Source organism: Salvelinus sp. IW2-2015, linkage group LG26 (genome assembly GCF_002910315.2).
Source record: "Salvelinus sp. IW2-2015 linkage group LG26, ASM291031v2, whole genome shotgun sequence".
NCBI lineage: Eukaryota > Metazoa > Chordata > Actinopteri > Salmoniformes > Salmonidae > Salvelinus > Salvelinus sp. IW2-2015.
In genome coordinates, this window is record NC_036866.1 from 3,663,272 (window position 1) to 3,677,660 (window position 14,389).

Sequence of the window (14,389 nt, forward strand, 5' to 3'; positions counted from 1 at the left end):
CTGCTGCTCTTTAATTATTTGTTACTTTAAAAAAATATATATATTTTTTTTTAATCTTAAAACTACATTGTTGGTTAAGGGCTTGTAAATAAGCATTTCACTGTAAGGTCTACACCTGTTATATTCGGCGCATGCGCCAAATACAATTTGATTTGATTAGGGCAACAATTAAGAAGTTTAAAACCCCTGGAACAGAGGTCAACATGCCTGATATTGGATCCATGTGTATCTTGTCCCTACGCATAGTGAGGAAGATGGTTTGGGAGGGAAAGAAAAATCTCAAGGCCAAAGTTTGGGTCACCAAGTCTACAATTAGACGCCACCTCCATGCCAATTTGCTCTTTGGAAGGGTCGCCATAAAAAGCCTTTGTTGAGAGCAACCAATAGATGTAAGCGCCTGGAGTTTGCTGAACGGCATTGGCTCTTGGATTAGAACCGAGTCTATGGTCAGATGACATGAAAATAGAGCTCTTTGGCCACGCACAGAAGTGGTGGGTTTGGCTTCGAAAGAAGAATGCATATGCCAAAAATAACATCATATATACGGAAAAATATGTTGGTGGATCTTTGATGTTATGGGGCTATTTTGCTTCCAATGGTCCTGGGGCCCTTGTTAAGATCAATGGCATTATGAACTTTACCAAGTATCAGAACATTTTAGCCCAAAACTTAGTTGCTTCTGCCAGGAGGAAGAGGCAACCAACTAAATCTTGTAATGAACAATGTGGAAATTGAGCAAGTTGAGGTGACTAAACAGCTTGGAGTAACCCTGTTGATACAACAGTAGCTAGGAGTGGGAGAAGTCTGTCCATAATAAAGCATTGCTATGCCTTCTTACCAACACTATCAACAAGGTCATTCCTACAGGTGCTAGTTTTATCATAGCTGGACTACTTCAGTCGTATGTTCAGGTGACACAAAGAGGGACTTAGGAAAATTACAATTGGCTCAGAACAGGGTAGCACAGACGGCCCTTAAATGTACACGTGGAGCTAACATTAATGATATGCATGTCAATCTCTCCTGGCTCAAAGTGGAGGAGAGATTGACTTCATCACTACTGTGTTGACAAGCTGAATCCACCGAGCTGTCTGTTTAAACTACTAGCACACAGCTCGGACACCCATGCATACCCCACAAGACATGACACCAGAGTTCTCTTCACAGTCCCCAAGTCCAGAACAGACTATGGGAGGTGCACAGTACTATATAGAGCCATGACTACATGGAACTCTGTTCCACATCAGGTAACTGATGCAAGCAGTAGAACCAGATTAAAATAACAGACAAAAATACACCTTATGGAACAGCGGGGACTGTGAAGAGACACACACAGGTACAGACACACGCATACAAACACAAACGCTAGCACACACACTCTACACACACGTATATTGTAATATTGTTGTATGGTGGTATTATACATGGCCTTGGCAGCAGCTAATGTGGATCTCTAATAAATAAAAATATACATCTTTAATAGCTGTAGACAAAGCATGAAAAATAAATATTTCAAGATGTCTGAAGGACCTGATAAATGTTGGAAACTAAAGAGAAGTGACATGCATGCATTGTATTGCTGTGTTCGTGGTGGAGCCTATGGGACCACATTGGGCAATAACTTCTCCTTACCTCTGGAGGGAGACGATAGCTGCCTGCTCGTTTTCGTTCTCGGCCTGGGTCGTCCCCAACACTTGCCAAGCCTGGGGAGATAATGGGGAGCATTGAACAACAGGGTCATCACCTGGGTCTTACTACCCTCTCTAAGGAGAGACTTCGCTAGGAGAGAGGGTGTGGTCTAGATGCAGAGCTCAGCTCTCTCTGAGACATAGGATGGCTCACTGTCAGTCAGTGCTCTCAGTACCGCTCACACAGCCGGGAAATAGATTGATTCTGCCGTTGGTAAACAGAACAGGCAGGAAGCATCATGCATCTCAAGAAGTCTCTGCAATACAAACTTTTGTCTGAGGTTTGTCTGAAGTGAACTTAGGGCACGTCAAAATACAACGGCTGCAATAAAAATTGCAAGGTGATTCGCTTTGAGGTTTTTGTCTTCTGACAGTGCTCTGCCATCCAAGTTAATTTAGGATTGTGGAGCCTCCCTTTCCCTCCGGTATTGGGAGTTCCTATTCAGATTAGGCATTCTTGTATTGTATCGTTCTAAAGAGCCATTAGCAATTAATGAGATAATGTTGCAGGGTGCATGTCACTTTGGCAACGGATCACTTGAGACATCGAATGATAATTGAGGTCACGACTTCTCAGTCATTGGCAACCAACCAAATTCATTAAGTGTACCTGATGAGTCATGCTTAGTTATTGCTCGATGAATCATGTTTGGGACGAACTAGAAAGTCATGGTTCAGCATTGTGGATGGCAGCTATTGGACTCCTCTTAGCTGGGGAACCCAACTTTGAATCTCCATACTCTCAGAGTACATCTGCATTGAGACATTCTAGCTGAATCTGCAATCCAAAATGACTAGATGACATGTCTGTTAAAGTCAACAAATATGATCTATGTACTTCAATCTGCGTGCTCGTTTATTTTGTGCAATGACATTGATACTCAATTTTGTAGCACAACGCTATAAATCAAGTCTTGAATGAGAGGAAATTATCTACAAACTATCTAGAGGTCTCCGCAGCACAGAGATAAGCCACTAAACACGCTGAGAGGAATTTTAGAATCATATTAGTTCCATACACTGTGGGATAATCCTTTCCTTGGAATAACCGGCACAGTTATGTACAGTATATTTTACAGGATCCCCGAGTTCCGATTCTATTAATGCTCTCTGGTGCTGTAAGAGGTCGCCTCTGTTACAATTGAGATGAAATTAGCAGGAGAGAAAAAAACGGAGAAAATAGCTATTACCCAACACTTTGGGCAAATTGAAAATTCTCATTGGGAGATGAAGACTGGGTAGTTTTGATGCAGTAAACAGCTCTATTAATGGTATAACTCCCCAGTCCTCCACTAGCAATCAGCGTCGGCCACTTAGCGCTCACTGAATATCCACCTTTGATTTGTGAAGTTCTTTTTTTTTTTTTTTATCAGAGTATGGTGTTGTCTGAACAGGCTGATTGGCAGTTGGTGCTAGTACATTATGGTAGTGTGGGAAAGTCATGCTGGGAATGTGTGTGTTTATTGTGCATCTCATCAGCCCCCTGTGCCTTGTCACCTCTGAGTCCTGGGGGTCCTGCAAGATGGCCCCCTCCAGTAGCAGCACAGCGTTGGGCAGGTCTCCCTCTTTGGACTTTCGAAGACCCTCCTCAAACGCGTTGGGCCAGTCCTTGTAGGGGTTGTCCATGTGGAAGTAGTAACCCTGTCACCAATAAAATAAAGTAAATGGAGCATCACCAATGTAATCTCTCTGTATTCAAATAAATGGCCGCGCTGAGTGACCGTCCTCCAGGGTGGAATATTTAAGCATATTCTCAGCATCAATTTATCTTTTTTAGCTTTCTGCTTAACATCAAACCTGGGCAAAAGTCCTTAGGGTTTGCTGTCTCGTTAAATGTTCAACTTTGCATCTTCAGACTGAAATTACCCTGGTGTGTTGTTGCCGAGTTCTGAACACGAGTTTTGAAACGGCTCTTCCTCTTAGAACTTGTAGCATTGGGATCAATCAAAAAGTCTGATTATATACAGTAGCTCAAGCATATCGAAGCTCCCATTGCACTAAAGTAAGCATATGCTTATGAGTGGCAAGTTTGAAACCATCTGGGTTAGCTATTGACCCCAATCGGGTTAAATCAGTAGATTCTGTAGTGTATGTGCAGCACATGATCATCTCTAGATCATCGAGTTCATAGGCTTTATTTCCCCTTCATTAAGTAGAACATGTCCACATGAGACCCCCGAGTGGCACAGTGGTCTAAGGCACTGCATCTCAGTGCAAGAAGCGTCACTGCAGACCCTGGTTCGAATCCAGGCTGCATCACATCTGGCTGTGATTGGGAGTCCCATAGGGCGGCGCACAATTGGCCCAGCGTCGTCCGGGGTCGGCCGTCATTGTAAATAAGAGTTTGTTCTTAACTGACTTAGTTAAATAAAGGTAAAATAAATATGAAGGAAATAAATGATAAGCATATGGACAGACGATAACAGAGTTAAAAGGTGAAAACCGTAACCTTCTCGTGAGGCGACACACTGGAGGGGATCTGCGCCTGCTCGTTCTCCGTTAGCCAGTTCCGTCGTGCTAGCTCCTCCCACTCTGCTTGCATCTTGTCCCAGAACTCTGTGTCTGACTGTGGAGGGAGAGAGCGGTGGGAGGATTAGTACAGGAGGATTGCTAGCTTTGATACCTTGACAATGCTGAGGTCCCCTGCCATGGAAATGTCACATCCATCTCATTCATTTATCGGTGGTGTAATGTATGGACTTCTGATGACTCATCACTTGCACTCAAATGTCCAACATTAACTTGACCTTTGAGTTGATAGATTGATGTCTGAGAGGGTTATTATACAAAGCCCTAGACTCAACAAACAGCCGCCTTGATTGGTGTTGTAACTATACTGAACAAAAATATAAACGCAACATGTAGTGTTGGTCCCATGTCTCAAAAGCTAAAATAGAAGATCCTAGAAATATTCCATAAGCATAAAAAGCCTATTTCTCTCAAATGTTGTTTACATCCCTGTTAGTGAGTATCTCTCCTTTGCCAAGATAATCCATCCACCTGACAGGTGTGGCATATCAAGAAGCTGAATAAACAGGATGATCATTACACAGGTGCACCTTGTGCTGGGGACAATAAAAGGCCACTCTAAAAAGTGCAGTTTTGTCACACAACACAATGCCACAGATGTCTCAAGATTTGAGGGAACGTGCAATTGGCATGCTGACAGCAGGAATGTCCACTAGAGCTGTTGCCAGAGAATGTAATTTTTATAAGCTGCCTCCAATGTCGTTTTAGAGAATTTGGCAGTACATCCAACCTGCTTCACAACCGCAGACCATGTGTAACCACGCCAGAACAGGACCTCCACATTCAGCTTCTTCACCTGAGGGATCGTCTGAGACCATATAACCGGACAGCTGATGAAACTGTTGGTTTGCACAGTCGAAGAATTTCTGCACAAAGTATCAGAAAGCTCATCTATCTGCGTGCTCGTCGTCCTCACCAGGGTCTTGACATGACTGCAGTTTGGCGCCGTGATCGACTTCAGTGGGCAAATGCTCACCTTAGATGGTCAATGGCATACTGGAGTTGGGTGCTCTTCACGGACGAATCCCGGTTTTAACTACACCGGTCAGATGGCAGACAACGTATTTGGCGCCGTGTGGGCGAGGAGTTTGCTGATGTCAACTTTGTGAGTGCCCCATGGTGGCAGTGGGGTTATGGTACGAGCAGGCATAAGTTACGGACAACAAACACAATTGCATTTTATCGATGGCAATTTGAATGCACAGAGATTCCATGACGAGATTCGGAGGCACATTGTCACGCCATTCGTCCGCTGCCATCACGTCATATTTCAGCATGATAATGCACAGCCCCATGTTGCAAGGATCTGTACACAATTCCGGGAAGCTGAACATTTCCCAGTTCTTCCATGGCCTTCATACTCACCAGACATGTCACCCATTGAGTATGTTTGGGATGCTCTGGATTGACGTGTATGACGGCGTGTTCTAGTTCCCGGCAATATTCAGACAACTTCGCACAGCCATTGAAGAGGAATGGGACAACATTCCACAGGCCAAAATCAACAGCTTGGTCAACTCTATGTGAAGGAGATGTGTTGTGCTGCATGAGGCAAATGGTGGTCACACCAGATTCCAACAGTTTTTTTGATCCACGCCACTACTTCATTTTTTGAAGGTATCTGTGACCAACAGATGCATATCTGTATTCCCAGTCATGTGAAATCCATAGATTAGGGCCTAATTTATTTATTTCAATTTACTGATTTCCTTATATGAACCGTAACTCAGTAAAATTGTTGCATGTTATTTATTTTTGTTCAGTGTTGATGATTTCTTGTTCAGTGTTGATGATTCTTTGTTCAGTGTTGATGAATTTTTGTTCAGTGTTGATGATTTCTTGTTCAGTGTTGACGATTCTTTGTTCAGTGTTGATTATATTTTGTTCAGTGTTGATGATTTCTTGTTCAGTGTTGATGATTTCCTGTTCAGTGTTGATGATTTCTTGTTCAGTGTTGATGATTTTTGGTTCAGTGTTGAGTTCTTGTTCAGTGTTGATTATTTTTTGGTTCAGTGTTGATGATTTTGTTTTTGGTTCAGTGTTGATGATTGTTGGTTCAGTGTTGATGATTTCTTGTTCAGTGTTGATGATTTTTGGTTCAATGTTGATTATTTTTTGGTTCAGTGTTGATTATTTTTTGGTTCAGTGTTGATGATTTTTGGTTCAGTGTTGATGATTTTGTTTTTGGTTCAGTGTTGATGATTGTTGGTTCAAGTGTTGATGATTTCTTGTTCCAGTGTTGATGATTTTTGGTTCAGTGTTGAGTTCTTGTTCAGTGTTGATTATTTTTTGGTTCAGTGTTGATGATTTTTGGTTCAGTGTTGATGATTTTGTTTTTGGTTCAGTGTTGATGATTTTGTTTTTGGTTCAGTGTTGATGATTGTTGGTTAAGTGTTGATGATTTCTTGTTAAGTGTTGATGATTGTTGGTTCAGTGTTGATGATTTTGTTTTTGGTTCAGTGTTGATGATTTTTGGTTCAGTGTTGATGATTTCTTGTTCAGTGTTGATGATTTTTGGTTCAGTGCTGATGCTGCTTTTTTTTTGCCTGCCTCTGTCCAAGCTTGCAGGCCATGTCTATTAGACCTCACAGCTACGATACAGCCGAGGCCAAAGACCTCCGTGTTTGTCACTGTCAATTACTCCATGGGCCAGTGAGCAAAGAGAGAAATCAAAGTGAGAAGGATGACTGCTTTCAAAGAGTAAACATTGCAGGCACCTCCAGAAACCAAACATTTTTATTGCATTTTGATGCATCTCTACTTGCCAATCAAATTCCTACTTAGACAAATTGTACACTTTAGGCTACTAGGTTGCTTTGTGATTCACTGCAGAGACTGATAGAATGCTATTATTTCATATCTTAAGTGGATTATTGCCCCTCTGTGCTTTGCCTTAAACTAAGTGGACAATTAAGGATAATTGGAAGACACCTGTGACCTCTACATGGATCCAGGTCAACAAGGCATGTGTCAAAAGGTCAAAGCCCATTATCGCGGCCACCAGACAAATGCCTCACTTACTGAACCAATGAAAAGGCAGCGGTGGGAGATGAAGAGCATTGTTAGCTTCATTAAAGCTCTCAGCCTGAGAATTAGAGGCACTGTTGTTGTTTTTCATTCCCCGACATTCATCAGATAGTTGTCATAGTGACTACACAGTGCTTGTTTTTGTACATGACTGCATCAGGATTCTTCTTAATGTTCTATACAACACCATGGCACACTACATTGTGTGCCTTTAACGGGTCACCTCGCAAATCTTTAGGAAAGACAGAATCATCCATAACAGTTATTGAGTGACACTTGGATTGAAGTCTGGGGTGAGCAATAACATGACAAGGTGACAGTGAAGAACACACGTCCTCTTTCCTTCCCTACTCTCTTCATCCTGACCCAGCTAGCAGGACTACAGTACTTCCTGTAAATAGCATCCTGGTTCTAGGTAGATGGCCCTGGCTATCACTGCAGATATAGGGATGTATTCATTAGTCGCAGACCGTTACAGAATGCTTGGTCTGTTGTAAAACGTTTTGCGACCGACATTTTTTACTCCAAACGGAAAATGTTTTGCAATTAAAACGAGAGTTTCTATTGGACAAATTCAGGTAGGTACCTCCCCGTTTGCTTCTGTTTGGTTCATGGAGTAAACGATTTACGTTGAAAAAACGTTTTGTAACAGACCAAACATTTTGCAAACGGTCTGCGACTAATTAATACACCCCAGTTGTACTTTATGTTGTTGCTGTTCCAGCTGCACGCTGCTGATCGCCACAATATAATTCTATTAGGCCCATGATTCTTCGCTGTCTCCCTGTCAAAAAAAGTCCAAATATAGAGTGGAGCTCAGCTGTATATGACAGAGCAGCATAAGTGGGTGCCTTGGCACCTCAGGGGGGATCGAGTGAGGTATGTGTGCATGTGCTAGTGTGTATCTGTGTGTGTATGTGTCAGTGGGAGTGAGGAGGCATATGTGTGTGAGAGTCAGGAAGTGTGTATGAGAGTCAGGAAGTGTGTAAAGGAGGAAGGGGAGGTGGGTGGTCACATCTCTGTTTCCTCTCTCCAGGTGTATGGCAGGCGTCCACCGGAGGTGAGTATCACCTCCTTAATTGGCTGCTCACGCTGAGACAAATTGCCTGTTAGATCATGAGGTGAAATCTCACTGGCTCTGGGAATGAAACAGGGTGGGGGGGGGGTATTGGTAGTGGAGCTGGAGCTGTGTGTTGTGGGGGCTGGTAGTGGTATTGAGATATTTACAGCATGACAGAGGATTTTTGTTGAATTCAAGGTTTCTGTTAGTCTTTTACAGCTAGATACGGATTGCTACTGATATGTTGCTATGGAATTATCTGCACAGTCAAGTCAACCCATGGACGAAGACATTGAATGCTAATGATCGTGGGGTGCGGCTAATTTCTGTTGTTACCGTACAGAAAATCTAAATAGCTTTGAGATGATAAACATTTTAGATCCACTTAGTGGCATCCAAAGACTTCAAAACAGTCGTAAATATATATATTTTTTACGGCCCATTAAAGGTGCTCTGGACAAGTTAGCTTCTCCTCAACTTCTCTATCAGCATGCTATCATAAACTGAGACAGAGTTATGAGTCATTTAACGGTCAAGATTATGTGACTAGAAAACATTTTAATTTGATAAATGTTGATTGTGCATACAACCATACTTCATTCCTTGATTTCACAAGTACAGACCCGGGGTCATTTTCTGATTAAAATTATAACATCTTTGAGAGAGGCAATTAGTGATACGGCAATATTTCTTTCGGTGACAGTATCCCCGCAGATGCTTCATCCTAACTCCGGAGCTAACAAAGCATGTACCTAGAGAAATACCTGCTATTGTGCACTAGTGTCCAATTACTGTTTATATCATCACAAAATCAGCCATGATGCCTGTGTGGAAACTGTAATTACGTTCTTCGATATTACTTTTATGGGTGAATGCACCAATTATGATATTTGCCACGATACTGAATGGCCCTCAATGGCAATGGCTCGACACGTGACAGTATGATGGTAGTCTGTGTAATCAAAACAAACTGTGGCCCCTTTTTATTAACAAATTGTAAGAAAATCAAACACACACTCTGGTTACTTGAAATGTTTGCAACACAGACGATGGTGTATTTTGCAGACAGATCCAGCATTCTCATTCCCGGGAATGAGATTGAGGAAGGTCATCTATATCTCATGTATCAATGAAGCAAGCCCCTGCCTGTGACTCTAATTTGACAAAGATGAAGTTTAAATGTGAAATGCATTCAGTCTTGTTCTCTCTGCCTGACAAAACACGACAAAGCGGAATATAAATGAACTTGGGAGATTAATTTGTTACTTCATGAATAGATTATTGCCAGCAGTAATTATGGAGCCAGAGATAATACTTCTCCTTGGCCGGAACCGTCCAAGTTTGGAACGAAGAGACTTAAAGTTTGGCCCTCGTGAGGCGATTTATACAGTAAAAATAGATTTGTATGTACAGTGGAGGCAATTTACTGGAAGAAAATCATTGCTGTCTCAGACATAATGTCAAATTTGATAGCTCTAAACATCTTAGTGCAGTATAACGTATTGGTTTTGGACGTCATCATCATGTTGGCATTTTTCTTGTCCAACATTATGAGACAAACGTTTGCTGGTTGTGCAATTTAAAAAAATTAAAATAAGTATGGTTGGTAATGGAAGGAAGCAGGAGTCAGGCAGACATGGACGTGCGGGGGCATTTTTCGTCCGATGGATGTGAGGGTTCTGTTTTAGAGTCATCGTGTTACACAACAGCGGCATGTAGCAACAGTATCTTTTAGTGTTTGATCCCTTAAATGGCTCGAACAACCGCCCCACAGTTGCATCCCTGGTGTGTCTGTCAAACCAAGGTTCTTGTGACAGCCGATAACGGGATTTTGCACATCAACTGAAGCATAAAGGATCAGAAATGTATAGCTCTTTGAAGAACATCAAACACACTATTTCAGACATGTAAATTGACAGATTTTATGGCCTCGTTTTAGTCCATATTTGGCGGGCTGAAACTCAATTCAAACGCCACAATGCACTTGATATCCAGTAAATGTATTCAAAAACGTGATTTCCCTGTTTTTTTATATATATTTTCACACTATGAAGTTGCAGTAATACTGTGAAATTGTGAAAATTATGATAATGCACTTTTAGTGTATTGGACTTTTTGGGGTGGGGTTTTTGAAAAGCCGGTTTACGTTAATAGACCAATAACAAAAAGAGTTTCCCATCCTCTCTGCCAATAACAGCTAGATTTTGAGGTTTACACATCCCTCCCATTAGGCTCCTCCAATTAGGCCTCTCTCTCAGACCACTTCCAGACAGTCCTAGAAAAATGTATTTTCCTAAGAACCTATTTGTCACGTATACTCCCTCTCTGGCCTCTAGGTCACCAGACTGCTCGTTATGGACCACACCTGTCACCATCGTTACGCGCATCAGCGTGTCATCAGACTCACCTGGACACTATCACCTCCTTGATTACCTTCCCTATATACAGTATGTCACTCCCTTTGATTCCTTCCCCAGGCATTATTGTTTCTGTTTCAGTTTCCTGTCTGTGCATTGTTCGTGTTTCTTGTTTTGTATTATGTTTCATTTATTAAATTATTCACTCCCTGAACTTGCTTCTCGATTGTAATTGAAAACAATTACAGTAAGGTACTTAATTGTTACCCAGAAATGATTTGATATTGAGATATAAACAGCTGCAAAGGACCTTTTAACCTACAGATTGCCCTATTTATTTTCGTGTTGTCTCATCATGTACTGTGCCATCAGAAAGTATTCATACCCTTGACTTTTTCCACATTTTGTTGTGTTACAAACTGAATTTAAAATGGATTAAATTGAGATTGTGTCACTGGTCTACACACAATACCACATAATGTCCCGGTAGAACGTTGTTTTCGACATTTTTACAAATGAATAAAAAATTAAAAGCTGTCAATAAGTATTCAACCCCTTTGTTATGGCAAGCCTAAATTAATTGAGAATTAAAAATGTGCTTTACAAGTGACACAATAAGTTGCATGGACTCACTCTATGTACATTATTAGTGGTACCCCATACATACAATTGTCTGTAAGTTCCCTCAGTCGAGCAGTGAATTTAAAGCACCGATTCAAACACAAAGACCAGGGAGTTTTTCCAATGCCTCGCAAAGAAGGACACCTATTGGTAGATGGGTAAAAAAAGAAGCAGATACTGAATATCCCTTTGAGCATGTTGAAGTTATTGATTACACTTTGGATGGCGTATCAATACACCGTCACTACAAAGACACAGGCGTTCTTCCTAACTCAGTTGCCGTAGAAGAGGGAAATCGCTCAGGGATTTCACCATGAGGCCAATGGTGATTTAAAAACCGTTAAAGAATTGAATGGCTATGAAAGGAGGGAATTGAAGATAGATTAACAGCATTGCAGTTACTCCACAATATACACCTGCATGACAGAGTGAAATAAGGAAGCCTGAATACAAAATGTTATGTTTGGGGCAAATCCAACACAACACATCATTGAGTACCACTCTTCATATTTTCAAGCATGGTGGCGGCTGCATCATGTTATGGGTATGATTGTCATCGGCAAGGATTAGGGAGTTTTTTGGGGGACAAAAAGAAACAGAATAGAGCTAAGCACAGACAAATTCTAGAGGAAAACCTGGTTCAGTCTGCTTTCCAACAGACACTGGGATATAAATTCACCTTTCAGAAAGACAATAACCTAAAACAAACACTGGAGTCCAAATATACACTGGAGTATCTTATCATGACGGCATTGAATGTTCCTGAGTGGCCTAGTTACAGTTTTGACTTAAATAAAAAGTTGAAAATGGCTGTCTAGCAATGATCAACAAGCAAGTTGACAGAACTTGAAGAATAAAAAAATGTATAATGGGCAAATACTGTACAATGGAGATGTGTAAAGCTCTTAGAGACCCAAAAGACTCACAGCTTAAATCGCTGCGAAAGGTGATTATAATTTGTATTGACTCAGGGGGTTGAATAATTATCTAATCAAGATATATCAGTGTTTTCATTTCCATAATGACAAAATAAAATAAAAAAATGTTTCTCCACTTTGACATTTGACATGATTCAAATTATTACATCTTATAAAGTGTCTAGTAGTCTGGGTTCCTTGCAGTATACTCCAAAGAATATAATAATTTCTTCTTTTGATCTCACCTGGGGAGAAAAGACTGGAAAAACTACACTGTAAAAAGTATTTACTCATAGAACCCTCACAGCGGTGCATCTACAGTATGTGGGAGTTGTATATATACTACAGCAGTGTTTCCCAGCCCCCAGCACAGCACTTGTTTGATCTACTCCAGTAATTGCACACCCGATTGTACTGGTTAACTAATCAATCATCAAGCCCAGTGGTGGTAAAAGTACCCAATTGTCATACTTGAAAATTACTCAAGTAAAAGTGAAAGTCACCCAGTAAAATAGTACTTGAGTAAAAGTCTAAATTGTTTAAAATTCCTTATATTAAGCAACTCTTTTTAATGTACAGATAGCCAGGGGAACACTCCAACACTCAGACATTATTTACAAACAAATAATTTGTGTTTTGTGAGTTTGTTAGTCTGCCAGAACAGAGGCAATAGGGATTACCAGGGATGTTCTCTTCATTAGTGTTTGAATTAGACCATTTTCCTGTCCTGCTAAGCATTAAATATGTAACGAGTAATTTTGGGTGTCAGGAAAAATGTATGGAGTAAAAAGTACATAATTTTCTTTAGGAATGTAGTGAAGTAAAAGTAAAAGTAGTCAAAAATATAAATAGTAAAGTACAGATTCCCCCAAAAACTACTTAAGTAGTACTTTAAAGTATTTTTACTTAAGTACTTTAGACCACGGATCAAGCCCTTGATTAGTAGAATACGTCTAAGTGGGAATACTATGGGAGAGGTTTAGGAAACCCTGTACTAGTCTATAGTCTACTAGAAGTGCTACCCTCGGGGGAAAATTGAACAAAACTGTGGCTGTCGCTCATAAGCTTTGCCCAGAGGATTACATTCAGGGCCTAAAACTTACTTTTTTGTATACCAGTCACTGTGGCAGGTAGATTTTAAAAAATCTACCAGCTACTCCAATTTTTTTACTTAACAGCCCAAATATATACTTTTGCCATAGTTACACAAAAAATAACGATTATAATGCTTAGTAATATTTATAAAACAAGAAATGGATTACTAATAAGAAGTAATGTGGTTTATTGCTCGATTTAATTTAATATGTACTTTTAACCAAAATATCAGAGACAAAAATGTTCAGCTGCCCCTTTAAGGTTACCTTGGTAACAGGGCCACTCCAGTCCTCACTTGTGCCTGTTAGAATGTTACTAGATGAGGCTGACAATACCTCTTTTTGCTAAAAGTGGAAGCAAACTCAAACAATGAAAAGCACCCTAGCTTGAGAAAAAAAAGAAAAAAAAAGAAACGCGAGGACTTTAGTAGACTTTTGAGTAAATTAGACCAACTTTTATGCCTGTACGAATTGCTTCTAAAAACTATTTTTAAAGCATTTCGCTCACAGCCTCCGAGATAGGCAGTGTTGCTGCGTGAGGTGGGATAGCTATAACGTTAGGATTCAGATTTCTTTGTGCATCACCAGATATGAAACAAAATGGCAGAAATACTTTGAAAACAGCTACTGCAGCATTTATTTAGCTATAAATCACAACTTGCACTTGTGTGCCCAATCTTGACTATTTTTATGAAATGCTGGCACTGTAGAGCCCTGAGTGTGACCACCTGCCAACGTGGCTGGTGAATTAGTCATTCTTACCCACCAACGTGGCTGGTGAATTAGTCATTCTTACCCACCAACGTGGCTGGTGAATTAGTCATTCTTAACCACCAACGTGGCTGGTGAATTAGACATTCTGTACCCACCAAACGGGGCTGGTGAATTAGACATTGTTACCACCAACGTGGCTGGTGAATTAGACATTGTTACCCACCAACGTGGCTGATTAATTAGACATTTTACCCACCAACGTGGCTGATGAATTAGACATTGTTACCACCAACGTGGCTGGTGAATTAGACATTGTTACCCACCAACGTGGCGGGTGAATTAGACATTGTTACCCACCAACCTGGCTGATGAATTAGACATT

General features: G+C 40.8%; 1 protein-coding gene across 3 annotated transcripts in view; it reads right to left on the reverse strand.

Moving 5' to 3' along the window:
• The window catches only part of LOC111952885 (PEX5-related protein), an 83,737-nt gene that overhangs the window by 22,290 nt on the left and 47,058 nt on the right, over positions 1–14,389 (reverse strand). For all 3 annotated transcript variants that reach the window (XR_002875781.2, XM_023971875.2, XM_070435067.1), the window contains 3 exons: positions 4,138–4,254; positions 3,186–3,329; positions 1,633–1,703 (listed from right to left, as the gene is read on the reverse strand). Coding sequence is in view for 2 of the 3 variants with exons in the window: in XM_023971875.2 (XP_023827643.1) it covers positions 1,633–1,703; positions 3,186–3,329; positions 4,138–4,254 (332 nt within the window). In the remaining variant the exon portion in view is untranslated. The remainder of the gene's footprint in view (positions 1–1,632; positions 1,704–3,185; positions 3,330–4,137; positions 4,255–14,389) is intronic.